This window comes from Somniosus microcephalus, chromosome 16 (genome assembly GCF_052327205.1).
Source record: "Somniosus microcephalus isolate GS21.2 chromosome 16, FLI_Smic_1.0, whole genome shotgun sequence".
Classification (NCBI taxonomy): Eukaryota; Metazoa; Chordata; class Chondrichthyes; order Squaliformes; family Somniosidae; genus Somniosus; species Somniosus microcephalus.
Window position 1 is genome coordinate 74355520 of NC_141002.1, and position 16238 is coordinate 74371757.

Consider the following 16238-nt stretch of genomic DNA (forward strand, 5'->3'; position numbering starts at 1 on the left):
TATATTTGTCTGCACACAAGATTTTTTTGGGGGTGTAGGCTGGCCTCTCTCCTAGCAATAATTTTACATCGATTACCCCTCGATACTGACTCCCTAACCAAAGGAAATAGTCTTTCATTACTCAATCTATCAAAACCCTTCATAATTTTAAGGACCTCTATTATATCTCTTCTCCGCCTTCTCAGCTCTAGTGAAAATGATCCTAGTACTTCAGGTCTCTACTCATAACTATAGTTTATCATCCATAGTGTCATCCTGGTGAATCTTTGGGGGAAAAATTCAGTATCACCCCGTTTGGGGCGCGATTATCGGCCGTGCGCAAAGTTTAGCGCCTGGCGCTAATTATCGCCTCCAACTGCAAACTTGGCTTTTATCACCCCTGGATGTGATTGGAGCACTAAATCAGGCGCTACACACCTCTCTTAAGGTGCAAAGGCCGAGGAGCGAGGCACTACCTCAGAGCGCTGGCGAAGCTCATGTGATGTCAGTCAGCAATGGAACACAGACACAATGGCGCCGGCCAGTTCTTAAAGGGAAGGGTTGATCTTGCTCTCCATCCACATCCTGCTCATTGCAGCCTCGAATCTCGGCCTGGAGAGACCTGTACATCAAATCTGCTGGAAAGAACAATGGAGAGGCCCAGGGAAAGAGCTCAGAGTGCAGCCCCCACAGTCTCTTCTAAATCGATACAAGGAAGGGTAAATCAAAATGAACCTGCAAAGTGCTGCTCAGTACCCAAAACTCCTTCACACAGCGTTGAATCTCCCCAGAAGTCTCTCTCTCTCTCAGAATGCGTGGTGCAAAAATGTCACCAACAAAAAAAGGCAGGAAGTGGTCGCCTTTAAATAGCGCTCCCCCAATCCCTTCCCGACTGCAAAACGCTCCCCTCAACCTGCCGTTGCTAGCGGCAGGCAGTAAGGCAGCGGGCGCCACTCAATATCAGGTCGAGGGCGCTCCGGGGCGTTGCACACTTGACTGACGTCATGATCTGCTGGCGCAGATGATCGTGGCGGTAGCGTTTAGTGCCGCCGCAAAATGTCTAGTTAATTTTGCAAGCGGCGTAAACATCGCTGCGCATGGGCGCTAGTTGCTTTGCGCCCCATTAGCGCCCTCTTAAGGTGCTAACGGGAGGCGCAAACCAACTGAATTTTTCCCCCTTTGGCTTTAACGCCCTTTCTAGTATGGATCATAAATGTATTTATCCTCACCTATTGCTCAAACCTGGCATCTGATAATTGGTTTCGGTGCATCTCATTCTTGACCATACCAGCTGTCCTTGGAAGGCAAGGATCTCAGTTAGAACTATATAGCCATGATATGTCTTGCCTATTCTCTGCCATGTCTATGTAACTTGAATTCCGTGTCCATTTGCATGCGCATTTTGGCTGCCCCTCCAAACCTAAGGCTAATACTTCTATCGTCCCCTTTTCTTTATCCCAACCTGTCACTACTCCTCTGCCTTCCTACTCTTCTGCTGCAGTTCCAGGCTTGAATACACCTTGAATAAGCTTTACAGTTACCCTCTGTGCCTCCCCTAGCATTCTCCAAAGGCCCCTCTCCACATTTCCCTCCAGATTGTCCTACAAGGCCTTTATTTTGGTTGATTGCATTGACATCTTGGCATTGACTGAAACTTGGCTCATGGATAACGATACCTTGGCCTTCATTGAAATCTTCTCATCTGACTATATTTTCCACCACCCGTCCCATTTAAATTGCCACGGCGATGGTCAGGCCCTTATCAGCAAGTTGCACCTCGGTCTCTCCCCATACTCCTCTGGCACCTTCTTCTCCTTCAGGCACCTCACCTTCATGCCTCTACATTACAACAGTGACTACACTTCAAAATTACTTCATTGGCTGTAAAATGCTTTGGGACGTCTTGCGGTTGTGAAAGGCACTATATAAATGCAAGTCTTTCTTTCTTCTTCCCTGACCTTTCCTTCAAAATCCTCATGGGCACTGCTTGGGGAGGGCAGTAGACAAAGTTTCTCCCTGAGATATCTCTCTTCAGCCCCCCACCTTGCCTCTCTCAGCCTCTGCACTGAGCAACTCTTCATCCTTGCTGATTTCAAATTCCATCTCAGCTCCCCTTGCCCTCTCCTCTGATTTCACTGCCCTCCTGTCCTCCCTAAACTCCTCCCTCCAGACAAACTGTATTACCCACATTCATCAGCAACTCGTTAACCATGTCATCTTCTGTGATCTCTTACTCCTAGGGTCTTGATCACTGACAAGGCCACCTCCGACCACTTCCTTGTATCATTCACCAATCACACAAAACGCATTTACTTCTGCATCCGCCCCTACAAAAAGCTCTCCTCCAAGTCACTTACAGCAGGACTTCAAATCCCAAATGCCTAAATGCCTAGCCTTTGGCCCTCCATTCACTGTGATATTTCTGCAGCCATCAATGTATTCAATCATTCCCTCACCTTCTTTTGATGCCCTTTCCCCCTGCAAATCTTCGCTCCCTCAAGTCCAAAGGGTGTAGACTGCAGCATATCTGGCACACAACTAGCTTAGCCATCCACCATCAGACCTGGCTGGACAGCATCAAGTGCTATTGGGCCTACTCTCCTATACCAAAACCAGCCACTATTCCTGGAGAGCAAAGATAACTCCTGACTTCTTTTCTCCACTACCAACTTTATCCTTAAACCACTCTCTCCAACAACAAGTGTGAGGAGTTCATGGACTTATATCACCAAGATTGAGACCGTCCATTTGGCAGCTCCTGCTGCTTCCCCTTCCCCTTGCCTACCAGGCTAAACCTGCCAAAAGCTTCCTCCTGCTCTAGCCCTGAACCCTTGTCTCTAGCTTTTTTCCCCAATTCCCCCCATGCCCTCTCTGAGCTCAACTTGTCCATGGGACCTACCTCCTGCTCCTGAGACTCCATTTCCACTATATCTGCAGACCACACAACTTCCCTTCTCAATCCCCATGCTAGCTGACATTGCAAATGGTTCCCTTGCTTCAGGTACCACCTACCTCTCTTACTAAACCACAGCAATCATCCTGAAAAGTCCTGCCCTCAACCCCTGTATCTTTGCAAACTACAATATTGCATTCCTCTCAAGTCCTAGAACGTGTTGTTGTCTCCCAAATCTGTATTCATCTTTCCTGCAACTTCCTGTTTGAATCTCTCCAATCGGGTGTCTGCCCCTGCCACAGCACCATAATGGCCCTAACCAAGACAAGAACAATAGACTCTGTGACTGTGACCATTATCTGTTCTCACCCTCTCCGTAACCTTTGACATGGTCGACCACACTATCCTTGTCTAACACATCCCTTGTCCTGCTCAGTGGGAATGCCCTTGTTTTGGTCCACTCTTACCTACCCAATTGTAATTAGAGGAGTTCAGGCAATGGCTTCTGTTCCCACTTCCACACTGTTGCTCCCAGAGCCCCAAAGTACCTATCCTTAGACTCCTCCTCTTCCTCATCTACATACTTCCCAATGTCAATATTATCCATAGACATGGAGCAAGCTTCTACATGTATGTTGACAACACCCAGTTCTACTTTTCCACTGCCTCTCTTGACCCTTACACTGCCCCTGTCTTATAGGACTGCTTGTCCGACATAAAGACTTGGATGAGCTGCTATTTCCTTCAACCCCCACAAGGAGCTCTCTAACCTTGACACCAATTCTATGCCCCTCGGCAGCCATTGTCTTGGGCTGAACCAGGCTGTTCACAACCTTTGTGTCCTATTCGTCACAGAGCTGCTGAAACCCTCATCCATGCTTTTGTTACCTCCAGACTTGATTACCACAATGCTCAGTTGGCCGGCCTCCCATCATCCATGCTTTGTAAGTTTCATACAAAACTCTGCAGCCCATATCCTAACTTGCACCAATTTTCATTCACCCATCACTCCTGCTCATGCTGACCTACCTTGGCTTCCAACCACCAATGCCTTGAATTGGAAATTCTGATCCTTATGTTTAAATCCCTTCATGGCCTTGCCCCTCCTTATCTCTGTAACCTTCTCCAGCCCTACAACACCCCTGAACTCTCCTTTCTTCTGAACCTGGCCTCTTGTGCATTGCCTCCTCCTTTTGTGCCACCATTGGCTGCCATGCCTTCAGCTGCCTAGGCCTGTGCCCTGAAATTGGCTCCCTAAGTACCTTCTCCTCCCTGCTTCCCTCTCCTACTTTAAGAATCCCCATAAAACCTGAAACACTTTGGGACTTTTTTTTTTACACCAAAGGTTGCTTATTTAATACAAGTTGTTGTACGCAGCGAACTTATTGATCCATTTTTTATTTCAATTCAACCCCATTTTGAAGAGTTGCATGTTGTTACATTTTCAGGTCTTTTTAAACCTTCTTATCCTAGATTATTTCAACTCTCATATTTCAAATCACACTCATGGGTAAGTCCCGATTCCCCAAAACTTCAAGAGTGTCTCTCCTTGCCTTCAAATCTAGGAATGGTTTCGATAACATGCCCAGGAAAGGAACAGCAAATCCTCTTTGGTAATTGCCATTAGATATTGGACTATTATCCCTCTATATGATTTCACTTCAATCTTTGAAAACAGAAGGATATCACAGTAGACCTGGGCTTTAATGTTTAAAATATGAAGTGATTTATTACACACATTACAAACAAGCAAATCTAAGTGATATAATCATTATATAATTACAGCAGACAATCTTTTATCTAACTCCTTGAGCAGACAAAATTTAAAAAACTCGTCTAAGATATAACCTTTTATAAATGGCTTTTAAATACACACAGTATTCATTTTATATTCAAGAATATAAATCTATCTGTTCTGAGACTTTCAAACAGCCAGTTGGCTCCTCTGAGATTTTCTTAGTAACTGCCTTTCTGATCGCTCAACTCTCCTTTGTTCAAACAAAATTGTCTCATATTTCTGGAAAAGGATTACTTGGGTCATCCTGGATTTTGAATGTTGTATCACTCAAATTAAAAAAGTTGGTGTCCGCCAAATACAAAATGTATCAATCACAATGCTTACACATATTTGAACATTATGCATCAGACTCTCTCAAGTCTATTCCCAGGGTGCCTACACCAAAAAACCTTGGAACATTATATTGGGATAGGCCAGGTGCATGCTTTGGCTTTAGCTGGCTGTTAAACTCTCGTGGGGCTGAAATTCTTCGATTCCCCTCTGCCAATGAAGTATCCAGGATCAGAGCGGGGTCACCAAATTCAAATAAATTTGATGGATACTCACACCAGAATGGGAACATCTGGGGTGCCTGCTGGGGAGGGAGCACAAGATGTGGTGCCTGAAGCCGGCATATTGGTTGCAAATTCACAAAACTATAATAATCGGCCCACATTATAACCGGGCCAATTCCATTTCTGCTACCTTGAGTCTTGGCCACGGTAAATAATAATTCAAAAAGATCTAAGAGCGTTAAAAAAACAAGCCTGAAGGCTTTGTGTCTTAATGCGAGGAGCATTCGTAATAAGGTGGATGAATTGGCTGCGCAAATAGAGGTAAACGAATATGATATGATTGGGATTACGGAAACATGGCTCCAGGGTGGCCAAGGCTGGGAACTCAACACCCAGGGGTATTCAATATTCAGGAAAGATAGGCAAAAAGGAAAAGGAGGTGGGGTAGCATTGCTGGTTAAAGAGGGGATTAACACAATTGTAAGGAAGGATATTAGCTCTGATGATGTGGAATCTGTATGGGTAGAACTGAGAAATACCAAGGGGCAGAAAATGTTAGTGGGAGTGGTATATAGACCTCCAAACAGAAATGCGGAGGTCGGGGATGGCATTAAAAGGGAAATTAGAGAAGCGTGCAATAAGGGCACAGCAGTTATCATGGGTGACTTTAATCTACATATAGATTGGTCTAACCAAATTAGTAACAATACTGTGGAAGAGGAATTCCTGGAGTGTATATGGGATGGTTTCCTGGACCAATATGTCGAGGAACCAACTAGAGATCAGGTCATCTTAGACTGGGTATTATGTAATGAGAAAGGATTAATTAGCAATCTTGTTGTGCGAGACCCCTTGGGTCGGAGCGATCATAATATGATAGAATTCTTCATTAAGATGGAGAGTGAAGTCGTTGACTCAGAGACTAGGGTCTTGAATTTAAATAAAGGAAACTACGATGGTATGAGGCGCGAGTTGGGTAGGATTGATTGGGGAATGTCACTCAAAGAGTTGACGGTGGATAGGCAATGGCATACATTTAAAGATCGCATGGATGAACTACAGAATTTGTTCATCCCAGTTTGGCATAAAAATAAAACAAAAAAAGTAACTCAACCGTGGCAAACAAGGGAAATTAGAGATAGCATAAGATCCAAGGAGAGGACATATAAATTGGCCAGAAAAAGCAGTAAACCTGAGGATTGGGAGCAGTTTAGGATTCAGCAAAGGAGGACAAAGGGATTAATTAAGAGGGGGAAATAGAGTATGAGAGTAAGCTTTCAGGGAACATAAAAACTGACTGTAAAAGCTTTTATAGATATGTGAAGAGAAAAAGATTGGTGAAGTCAAGCGTAGGTCCCTTGCAGTCAGAATCAGGGGAATTTATAATGGGGAACAAAGAAATGGCAGACCAAATAAATACATACTTTGGTTCTGTCTTCACAAAGGAGGACACAAATAACCTCCCAGAGATGTCGGGGAACATGGGGTCTAATGAAAGGGAGGAACTGATAGAAATCAGTATTTGTAGGGAAATGGTGTTAGAGAAATTGACGGGATTGAAGGCCGATAAATCCCCAGGGCCTGATAATCTACATCCTAGGGTACTTAAGGAAGTGGCCCTAGAAATAGTGGATGCATTGCTGGTCATCTTTCTGGCACAGTACCCATGGATTGGAGGGTAGCTAATGTTACCCCACTGTTCAAAAAAGGTGGTAGAGAGAAAACGGGGAATTACAGACTGGTACGCCTGACATCGGTAGTGGGGATAATGCTAGAGTCCATTATAAAAGATGTAATAGCAGAGCACTTGGAAAACAGTGACTGGATCGGACAAAGTCAACATGGATTTACAAAAGGTAAATCGTGCTTGACTAATCCACTGGAATTTTTTGAGGATGTAACTGGTAGAATAGGGAGAACCAGTGGATGTGGTGTATTTGGACTTTCAGAAGGCTTTCGATAAGGTCCCGCATAAGAGATTAGCGTGTAAAGTTAAGGCATATGGGATTGGGGGCAAGGTATTGACTTGGATAGAGAACCGGTTGGCAGACAGAAAGCAAAGAGTTGGAATAAACGGCTCTTTTTCCGAGTGGCAGGCAGTGACTAGTGGGGTACCGTAGGGATCGGTCCTTGGACCCCAGCTATTCCCAATATATATTAATGATCTGGATGAGGGAACTAGATGTAATATCTCCAAGTTTGCAGACGACACAAAGATGGGTGGGCGTGTATGCTGTGAGGAGGATGCCGAGAAACTCCAGGATGATTTAGACAGGTTGGGTGATTGGGCAGAAGCATGGCAGATGCAATATAACGTGGATAAATGCGAGGTTATCCACTTTGGTGTCAAAAACAAGAAGGCAGATTATTATCCGAATGGCAATAGATTGGGAGAAGGGGAAGTGCAACGAGACCTGGGCGTCCTTGTGCACCAGTCGCTGAAAGTAAGCATGCAGGTGCAGCAGGCGGTTAAGAAGGCAAATGGTATGTTGGGCTTCGTAGCAAGAGGGTTTGAGTACAGGAACAAGGATGTCTTGCTGCAGTTGTACAGGGCCTTGGTGAGCCCACACCTTGAGTATTATGTGCAGTTTTGGTCGCCTTATCTGAGGAAGGATGTTCTTGCCATGGAAGGAGTTCAGCGAAGATTCACCAGGCTGATACCTGGGATGGCAGGAATGACGTATGAGGACAGATTGGGTTGATTGGGCTTTTACTCACTGGAGTTTAGAAGAATGAGAGGGGATCTCATTGAAACTTATAAAATTCTAACAGGACTGGACAGACTAGATGCAGGAAGGATGTTCCCAATGGTCGGGGAGTCCAGAACCAGGGGTCACAGTCTAAGGATAAGGGGTAAGCCATTTAGGACAGCGATGAGGAGGAATTTCTTCACCCAGAGAGTGGTGAACCTCTGGAATTCGCTACCACAGAAGGCAGTTGAGGCCAATTCATTAAATATGTTCAAGAAGGAGTTGGATATATTTCTTAAGGCTAAAGGGATCAAAGGATATGGGGAGAAAGCAGGGACAGGGTACTGAATTTGGATGATCAGCCATGATCGCATTGAATGGTGGAGCAGGCTCGAGGGGCCAAATGGCCTACTCCTGCTCCTATCTTCTATGTTTCTATGTTTCTGACGTGTTTGAGGACAAGACTCGGGGCTCAACACCTCTGTGGACCCCACGTGCTCCATCATTGACCTGGACATCAGTACCTTTCTGGTGTTTAGGTTGGTGGGTGCTTAGGAGACAGGAGTTGTGAGAAATCTAGTGAGTGACATAACTGTGCCGGGGCCATCTCCTTTTAAACATCAGGTCATTTATGGGGGAGGATAGAACTACCACCTTCCCACTGCAAATCCTGATTGGTGCTATTCAGGCACAGAGCTGGTCTTTCTGTGTACTGCCCGATATCCCACCCCCACTGCTGCTTTCCCGGCTTTTGGCAGATCTCTGCTCCAGGTTCCTAGGAAATTCTGGGCCACTGTTTACAATGACTGTGTTTTTAAAGTAACAGCTAATAAAACAGCATTAGAGAAAAGTACATTATCTCCCAGTGCACAGCAATGGGTACGGTAGCATAGTGGTTATGTTACTCGACTAATAATCCAGAGGTAACAACAGAAAACGCTGGAAAAACTCAGCAGGCCAGGCAGCATCCGTGGAGAGAGAAACAGAGTTAACGTTTCAGGTCGATGACCCTTCGTCAGAACTGGAAAAAAGCAGGAAATGGAAAGCAAGTTTAGGGGCTGAGAAAAGGGGGTGGGGACGAAAGAACAAAAGGGAATGTCAGTGATAGGGTAGAAAGCAGGAGAGATTAAGAGACATTGAGAGACATTAAGAGATATTCAAGGCAAGAGGAGATGGTAATGGGACAGGTTAAGGAACAAAGGATGGCTCTAGATGAGGTGTGAATTGCGCTGGCAGAATGAAAGACAGCTGCCATGTGGGAGGGAAGAAAAAAAGGGGGCCAAACAAAAAGTGTGGATTAAAAAAAGAAGAAAATATATATGTGATAGGGGCCGAGGTTATGATCTGAAATTGTTGAACTCTATGTTGAGTTAGGAGGGCTGTAGCGTGCCTAATCGAAAGATGAGGTGCTGTTCCTCGAGCTTACGCTGAGCTTACGTGGAACAATGCAAGAGGCCGAGGACGGTGAGGTCTGAGTGGGAATGGAGCGGTGAATTAAAGTGACAGGCCACCGGGAGCTCAGGGTCCCCCTTACGGACTGAACGGAGGTGTTCCGCAAAGTGGTCATCCAATCTGCGTTTGGTCTCCCCAATGTAGAGGAGACCACATCGTGATGCTGCCTGGCCTGCTGAGTTTTTCCAACGTTTTCTGTTGTTATTTCGGATTTTCAGCATCCGCAGTATTTTGCTATCGTAATAATCCAGAGGTCTGGATTAATGGTCTGGAGACATGGGGCTGGATTTTCATTGAGGAGTCGGGTAGGAGGCGGGACTACAACTTTCGGGGTTGTAGTCCCGCCTCCATCGAGTTCTAGCCAACCCACGTGATTTTGACTTGATTGACCTTGTTGAGCCCGCCCAGCGGGCTCAGCAGGCCAATTAAGGGCCACCCGGCAACAGGTGACGTCACAGATTGATATTTCATCTATCAAGACCTTTTGACAGATGAAATATCAGCGTTTCACAGCTGTTTGAAGCTGTCAAACACTGACAAGCTGTACTCCAGGTTAATTCCTTCCTCTCAGGATGATTTAGAGATCTCCCCGGAACAGAAAGCTGAATGCTGCAATTTTTGACAGATCGCGGCCATTCTGCTTTCTGTGCCGGTGAGATGAGGGACTCCTGAGACCTGAAGGAAGGAAGGCTGTAAAGGTAAGTACACGTAAGTAAAACTTCTTTAAACACTTTACACACACCAAATACACTTACCTTTGCATTCATGCACCCATCACTCACCTGAACACCGGACATCTCGACCCCTCCAAGCCCGGCGGCCTGCCTCGCTAACTTGGCGTGGTTTGGAGCCGCCGGGAATCCCACATTTCACCAATGAAAATAGGGATTAGGCTAAAAACTGCCTGTTAACTACCTGTTAACAAACAGTTAATTGGCACTAATCCCTTTCCCGCCTCGGGTAGGCGGGTCCCAGTGCGGGTCGGGTACCCGCCTCCTTTGAAACTGGCAGGGAGGCGGGTTGGGGGCTGGATGGGTTCGTGCCCCCGATTTCGGGATTTTAACCCCTACACGCAGAGGCCCACCTTCACGGCCCAATGAAAATCCTGCCCATGAGTTCAAATCCCACCACAGACAGCTGGGGAATTTAAATTCAATTAAATGGTAACCATGAACACTACCAGATTGTCAATTAAAAACCCATCTGGTTCACTAATGTCCTTTAGGGAAGAGAAATCTGTTGTCCTTACCTAGTCTGGCCTATATGTGACTCCAGACCCACAGCAATGTGGTTGACTCTTATCTGCCCTCACCACCACCTTCTCATGGGCAATAAATGCTGGCCTTGCGACACCCACATCCCATGAACAAATTTAAAAAAATATGATTTACTTTTCTATAAATTAGAAAGTCATTTTGGGGTTTCTTGGATATTTTAAGCATTAAATGAGACCACAATTAATGCAAGGCATTTTACCATTTTCTTTCAGAAAGCAGCAAGGTTATACCATACAGAACAATGTGTGAATTTAGATATGAGGCCTGTGCCAGTCCTTGCATCAAAGCATGCAGTGACCCTCATGCAATAGCCTGCAAGTTTCTATCACCGTAAGTTTCTGCCGATTTTATTAATGCGGAAAGCACAAGAGTTCATAATTTTACTTCGTATTTGCATAATTAAATGTAGTATAAAACATTTGCCCATTTTTTCATTGTTACTGGATGTTTACTATTAATACATAATTCTGTAAGAGAGTAATTTTCAAAGGTTGACCCATATCTTGTTACTTACTGGCATATTGGAATTTATGTATAATTATTACTCATGAAGATGATGTGCATTGGACACAGGTATATCATAGAATCATATAATAGTACAACACAAAAGGAGGCCATTCGGCCCATCGAATCTGCGCCGAGTTTTTCGAAGAACTCCCCTGCTCTTTTCCCATATCCCTGCAGTTTTTTTTCTCCTTCAAGTACTTATCCAAATCCCTTTTGAAGGCTACTATTGAATCTGTTTCCACCACCCTATCAGGCAGTGCATTCCAAATCCTTCACCACTCGTTGTATAAAGAAAGTTTTTCCTCATGTCGCCTCTGATTCTTTTGTCAATCACCTTAAATCTGTGTCTTCTGGTTGTAGATCCTTCAGCCATTGGAAACAGTTTCTCTTTATTTACTCTATCTAAACCTTTGATGATTTTAAACACCTCTACCAAATCTCCTCTTAGCTCTAAGGAGAACAGCCCCAGCTTCTCCAGTCAATCCACATAACTGTAATCGCTCATCTCTGGAACCGTACTAGTAAATCTCTTCTGTACCTTCTCCAAAGCCTTCCTAAAGTGCGGCGCCCACATTTGGACACAATACTCCAGCTGGGGCTGAACCAGTGTTTTACATAGGTATATACATGAACATAAGAACTAGGAGCAGGAGTCAGCCATTCGGCCCCTCAAGCCTACTCCGCCATTCAATGAGATCATGGCTGATCATCGACTTCAACTCCACTTTCCTGCACTATCCCCATATCCCTTGATTCCCTTAATATTCAAAAATCTATCGATCTCTGTTTTGAATATACTCAACGACTGAGCCTTCACAGCCCTCTGGGGTAGAGAATTCCAAAGATTCACCACCCTCTGAGTGAAGAAATTTCTCCTCATCTCAGTCCTAAATGGCCGACCCCTTATTCTGAGACTGTGACCCCTGGTTCTAGATTCCCCAGCCAGAGGAAACATCCTCCATGCATCTACCCTGTCAAGCCCTGTAAGAATTTTGTATGTTTCGATGAGATCTCATTCTTCTAAACTCGAGAGAATATAGGCCTAGTCTACTCAATCTCTCCTCATAGGACAATCCCCTCATCCCAGGAACCAGTCTGGTGAACCTTTGTTGCACTCCCTCTATGGCAAGTATATCCTTCCCTAGGTAAGGAGACCAAAACTGTACACAATACTCCAGGTGTGGTCTCACCAGGGCCCTTTATAATTGCAGTAAGACATCTTTACTCTTGTATGCAAATACTCTTGTAATAAAGGCCAACATACCATTTGCTTTCCTAATTGCGTGCTGTACCTGCATGTTAACTTTCAGTGATTCGTGTACAAGGACACCCAGGTCCCTCTGAACACCAACATTTCCCAATCTCTCACCATTTAAAAAATACTTTGCTTTTCTATTTTTCCTACCAAAGTGGATAACTTCACATTTCTCCACATTATATTTCATTTGCCATGTTCTTGCCCGCTCACTTAGCTTGTCTGTATCTCCTTGAAGCCTCTTTGCATCCTCCTCACAACTTACATTCCCACCTAGCTGTGTAACGACAACCTGGAAAACTAACAAAAGCTGACCAACCCCAAAATGCCCCTGAATATAAGCCTATGATGTGTGAAAAGAAGTAATTACACTGAAAGTGCAGTGGCACACAGGCTTGTAACTTAACCTGTAGGTATACCAACATTCTTTCAGTCACACTGGGGAGTGAGGAGTAAAAAAGTTGAATGTACAAGATTCTAGAGACATTAATTTTTGTTTAAAAAAATGTCATAGCATATAGGGCCTTGTTGAACATAGTCAGGGCAGTAGGCAACATATTTAGAATTGGATGGGTCCCCTTTAAACGCAGCCCTTGTGCCAGTGGGTCCAAGAGCATGCTCCTTAAAAACATTACATTAAAAGTGGCACACTCCTGTTAATTTTATACACTTTTTTAACTTCACAATGATAGATTTTTAAATCTAAAAATAAGTGACATTTTGTTTTTCAACAGACCATCACTTTCAACAAAAACTAACTTAAGTCACTTGTCCCCTCCACATTTTACAGAGATCTCCCCCCCCATTCAGACACATTCTTGATGTAACCCTTTTCCCCAGTTCAGAAATACTTGCCCCATCCAACTTTCCCCCCATTCAGTCAGTTTGTACCTGTAAACCTCTCCCCCAGTTTAGTTACTTTCAGCCTCCAACTCACCAGTTCATTCTAGCACTCCTCCCACTCTCGCCCTCAGTTCATTCTGTCACTGTCCTAACCCTTCATTCAGTTCCCCTAGTATGTTCCTCATCTCCCACCTTCTCAGCACTCTGCTCTGCTGTTCTCTTGTCTGTCTTCTCTTCTTTTGTATTTTCTCTTTCCTCTTTGCCCTCGGCCCTCCTCCCCCTGCCCCCTGCCCACCTTTTCAGTGCTACTCTGGAACTCCTACCTTCTGTTGCTTTTTTGCCATCTCCCCCATGCCCTCTCTGAGCCCATCTTGACCATGAGACCCATCTCCTGCTCCCTTGACCCCATTCCTACTAAATCTGCTGACCATGCAACCATGCACCCCATGTTAGCTGACATTGCAAATAATTCCCTCTCCTCCGGTACCGGCTAGCTTCCTTGCAAAACCACTGTAATCATCCCCAGTCCACAAATCTTCTAAACTTGAAAACTACCACCTCATCTCCAACCTCCCTTTCCTCGAGTCCTTGAACTCTTCAATCTGTATTTATCTTTCCTGCAACACCCTATTTGAATCCAATCAGTTAGTATTTATGCAGGATAAAGCTTATATTTGAGAATGAAATAATCATAGAATCATAGAATGATACAGCACAGAATGAGGCCCCATTGTGCCTGTGCCGGCTTTTTGAAAGAGCTATCTAATTAGTCCCACTCCCCTGCTCTTTCCCCATAGCCCTGTAAAATTTTCCCTTCAAGTATTTATCCAATTCCCCTTTGAAAGTTACTATTGACTCTGCTTCCACCACCCTTTCATTCAGCGCATTCCAGATCACAACAACTCGCTGCATAAAAAAAAATGTTCATCTCGCCTCTGGTTCTTTTGTCAATCACCTTAAATCTGTGTCCTCTGGTTACCTACCCTTCTGCCACTGGAAACAGTTTCTCCTTATTTACTCTGTCAAAACTGTTCATGATTTTGAACACCTCTATCAAATCTCCCCTTAACCTTCTCTGCTCTAAGGAGAACAACCCCAGCTTCTCCAGTCTCTCCACATAACTGAAGTCCCTCATCCCTGGTACTATTCTAGTAAATCCCCTCTGCACCCTCTCTAAGGCCCTGACATCCTTCCCAAATTGTGGTGCCCAGAATTGAACACAATACTCCAGCTGAGGCCGATACTGTGTTTTATAAAGGCTTAGCATAACTTCCGTGCTTTTGTCCTCTATGCCTTTATTAATAAAGCCAAGGATCCAATATGCTTTTTTAACGGCCTTCTCAACTTGTCCTGCCACCTTCAAAGATTTGTGTACGTACATCCTCAGATCTCCTTGTTCCTGCAGCCCCTTTAAAATTGCACCATTTAGTTTATATTTCCACTCCTCATTCTTCCTACCAAAATGTATCATTTCACATTGCTCTGCGTTAAATTTCATCTGCCATGTATCTGCCCATTACTCCAGCCTGTCTATGTCCTCCTGAAGTCAATTACTATCCTCCTCATTGTTTCTAAGTTTCGTATCATCTGCAAACTTTGAAATTATGCCCTGTATATCTAAGTCCAGGTCATTTAAATATATCAAAAAGAGCAGTGTTCCAAATACCGAGCCCTGGGGAACACCACTGTACACTTCCCTCCAGTCTGAAAAATAACTGTTCACCACTACTCTCTGCTTTCTGTCCCTTCGCCAATTTCGTAACCACGCTGCCACTGTCCCTTTAATCCCAAGGGCTTTAATTTTGCTGACAAGTCTATTATGCAGTACTTTGTCAAATAATGTTCTTATTTTATATCATTATGCTGAAACAGAAATATTTTTGTATTATCAAAAGTGTTTTAAGGAGCTAAAATATTATTCATTAAAGGTGCAATTTAACTCCAGGGCTGGTTTTTGACAAAATCATATGGCCAAACATCAGTGCCTTAAAGTTTGAAAGTGCACACCCTGAACATGGAAAAATGCAGTAAATTTTAATCATTCGTGCTCCAGGCAGAGAGTTTGGAAAATTGTAGGGGCGCACATACCCAAATTCCAGAGATGTACCTCTGGCAAGTGAAGTGCAAAAGATGAAAATTTACCCCATGGTATTCAGCTTTCTTTGGAAATGACAATTGCTTTGACTTCTGACCTTGCTTTTGAGGAATTTAAACCTCAATAAGATTTAATGGGCATGTTTTGTCACATGATAAACTTAAATATTAAATGCTACACGGGATGTGAGTTTTTAAAAATTTTTCACACAGCATATAAAATGTTGGTTCATTGCAAAAGTATATATATATATCTGTTTGTTAAATACCATTGTTTTAGGTAAAATAACATATTGCCATTATTTTATCTTGGGTTTCTACTGCTACTGCTAGCACCTTCCACACACCAAGCTGCTTTATCAACTGCACAGCTAGTAAAGGACAGAAAGTGTGGGCTGTGGATTTCGATATGGCATATATGATATAGTCCACAGATCCTAATATACTACATCTATGTATAATCACCATTAATAGATTTACCCCATACTCATTACATTTACTATGCTTAATACTCATTAACCTATAATCCCTAATATCATAACATACTATGATTAGTCCTCATTAATCTATAATCAACATATTCATTACATAAGATACTCTTAATCCACATTAATTTATATCTGCTGGACAGAATTTGGATTGTTAGTACTGCACTTTGTTACCTCACCACCAGATGGCACACTTTAGTGATTCATATAGCAGACCAGCCAAAAGCTGCTGGAGCTTTCATACTCAATCAAGTCTGAATGACAGAAATGGCTAGGATTTAATGTAATACCTTCAAATATGAATCCAGTTATCCAATATTCTCCTAATTAATTATAAATGCCACTTAAAAAAAGCAACAGTGCAAACTAAGTATTATAAAAGGCACGGTGGCATAGTGGTTAGCACTGTTGCCTCACAGCGCCAGGGACCCGGGTTCGAATCCGGCCTCGGGTGACTGTCTGTGTGGA

General features: G+C 43.9%; 1 protein-coding gene across 1 annotated transcript in view; it reads left to right on the forward strand.

The window, feature by feature from the left end:
• The window catches only part of otogl (otogelin-like), a 237127-nt gene that overhangs the window by 142609 nt on the left and 78280 nt on the right, over positions 1-16238 (forward strand). The window contains exon 30 of the mRNA XM_086009727.1: positions 10796-10913. Within this exon, the coding sequence (XP_085865853.1) occupies positions 10796-10913 (118 nt within the window). The remainder of the gene's footprint in view (positions 1-10795; positions 10914-16238) is intronic.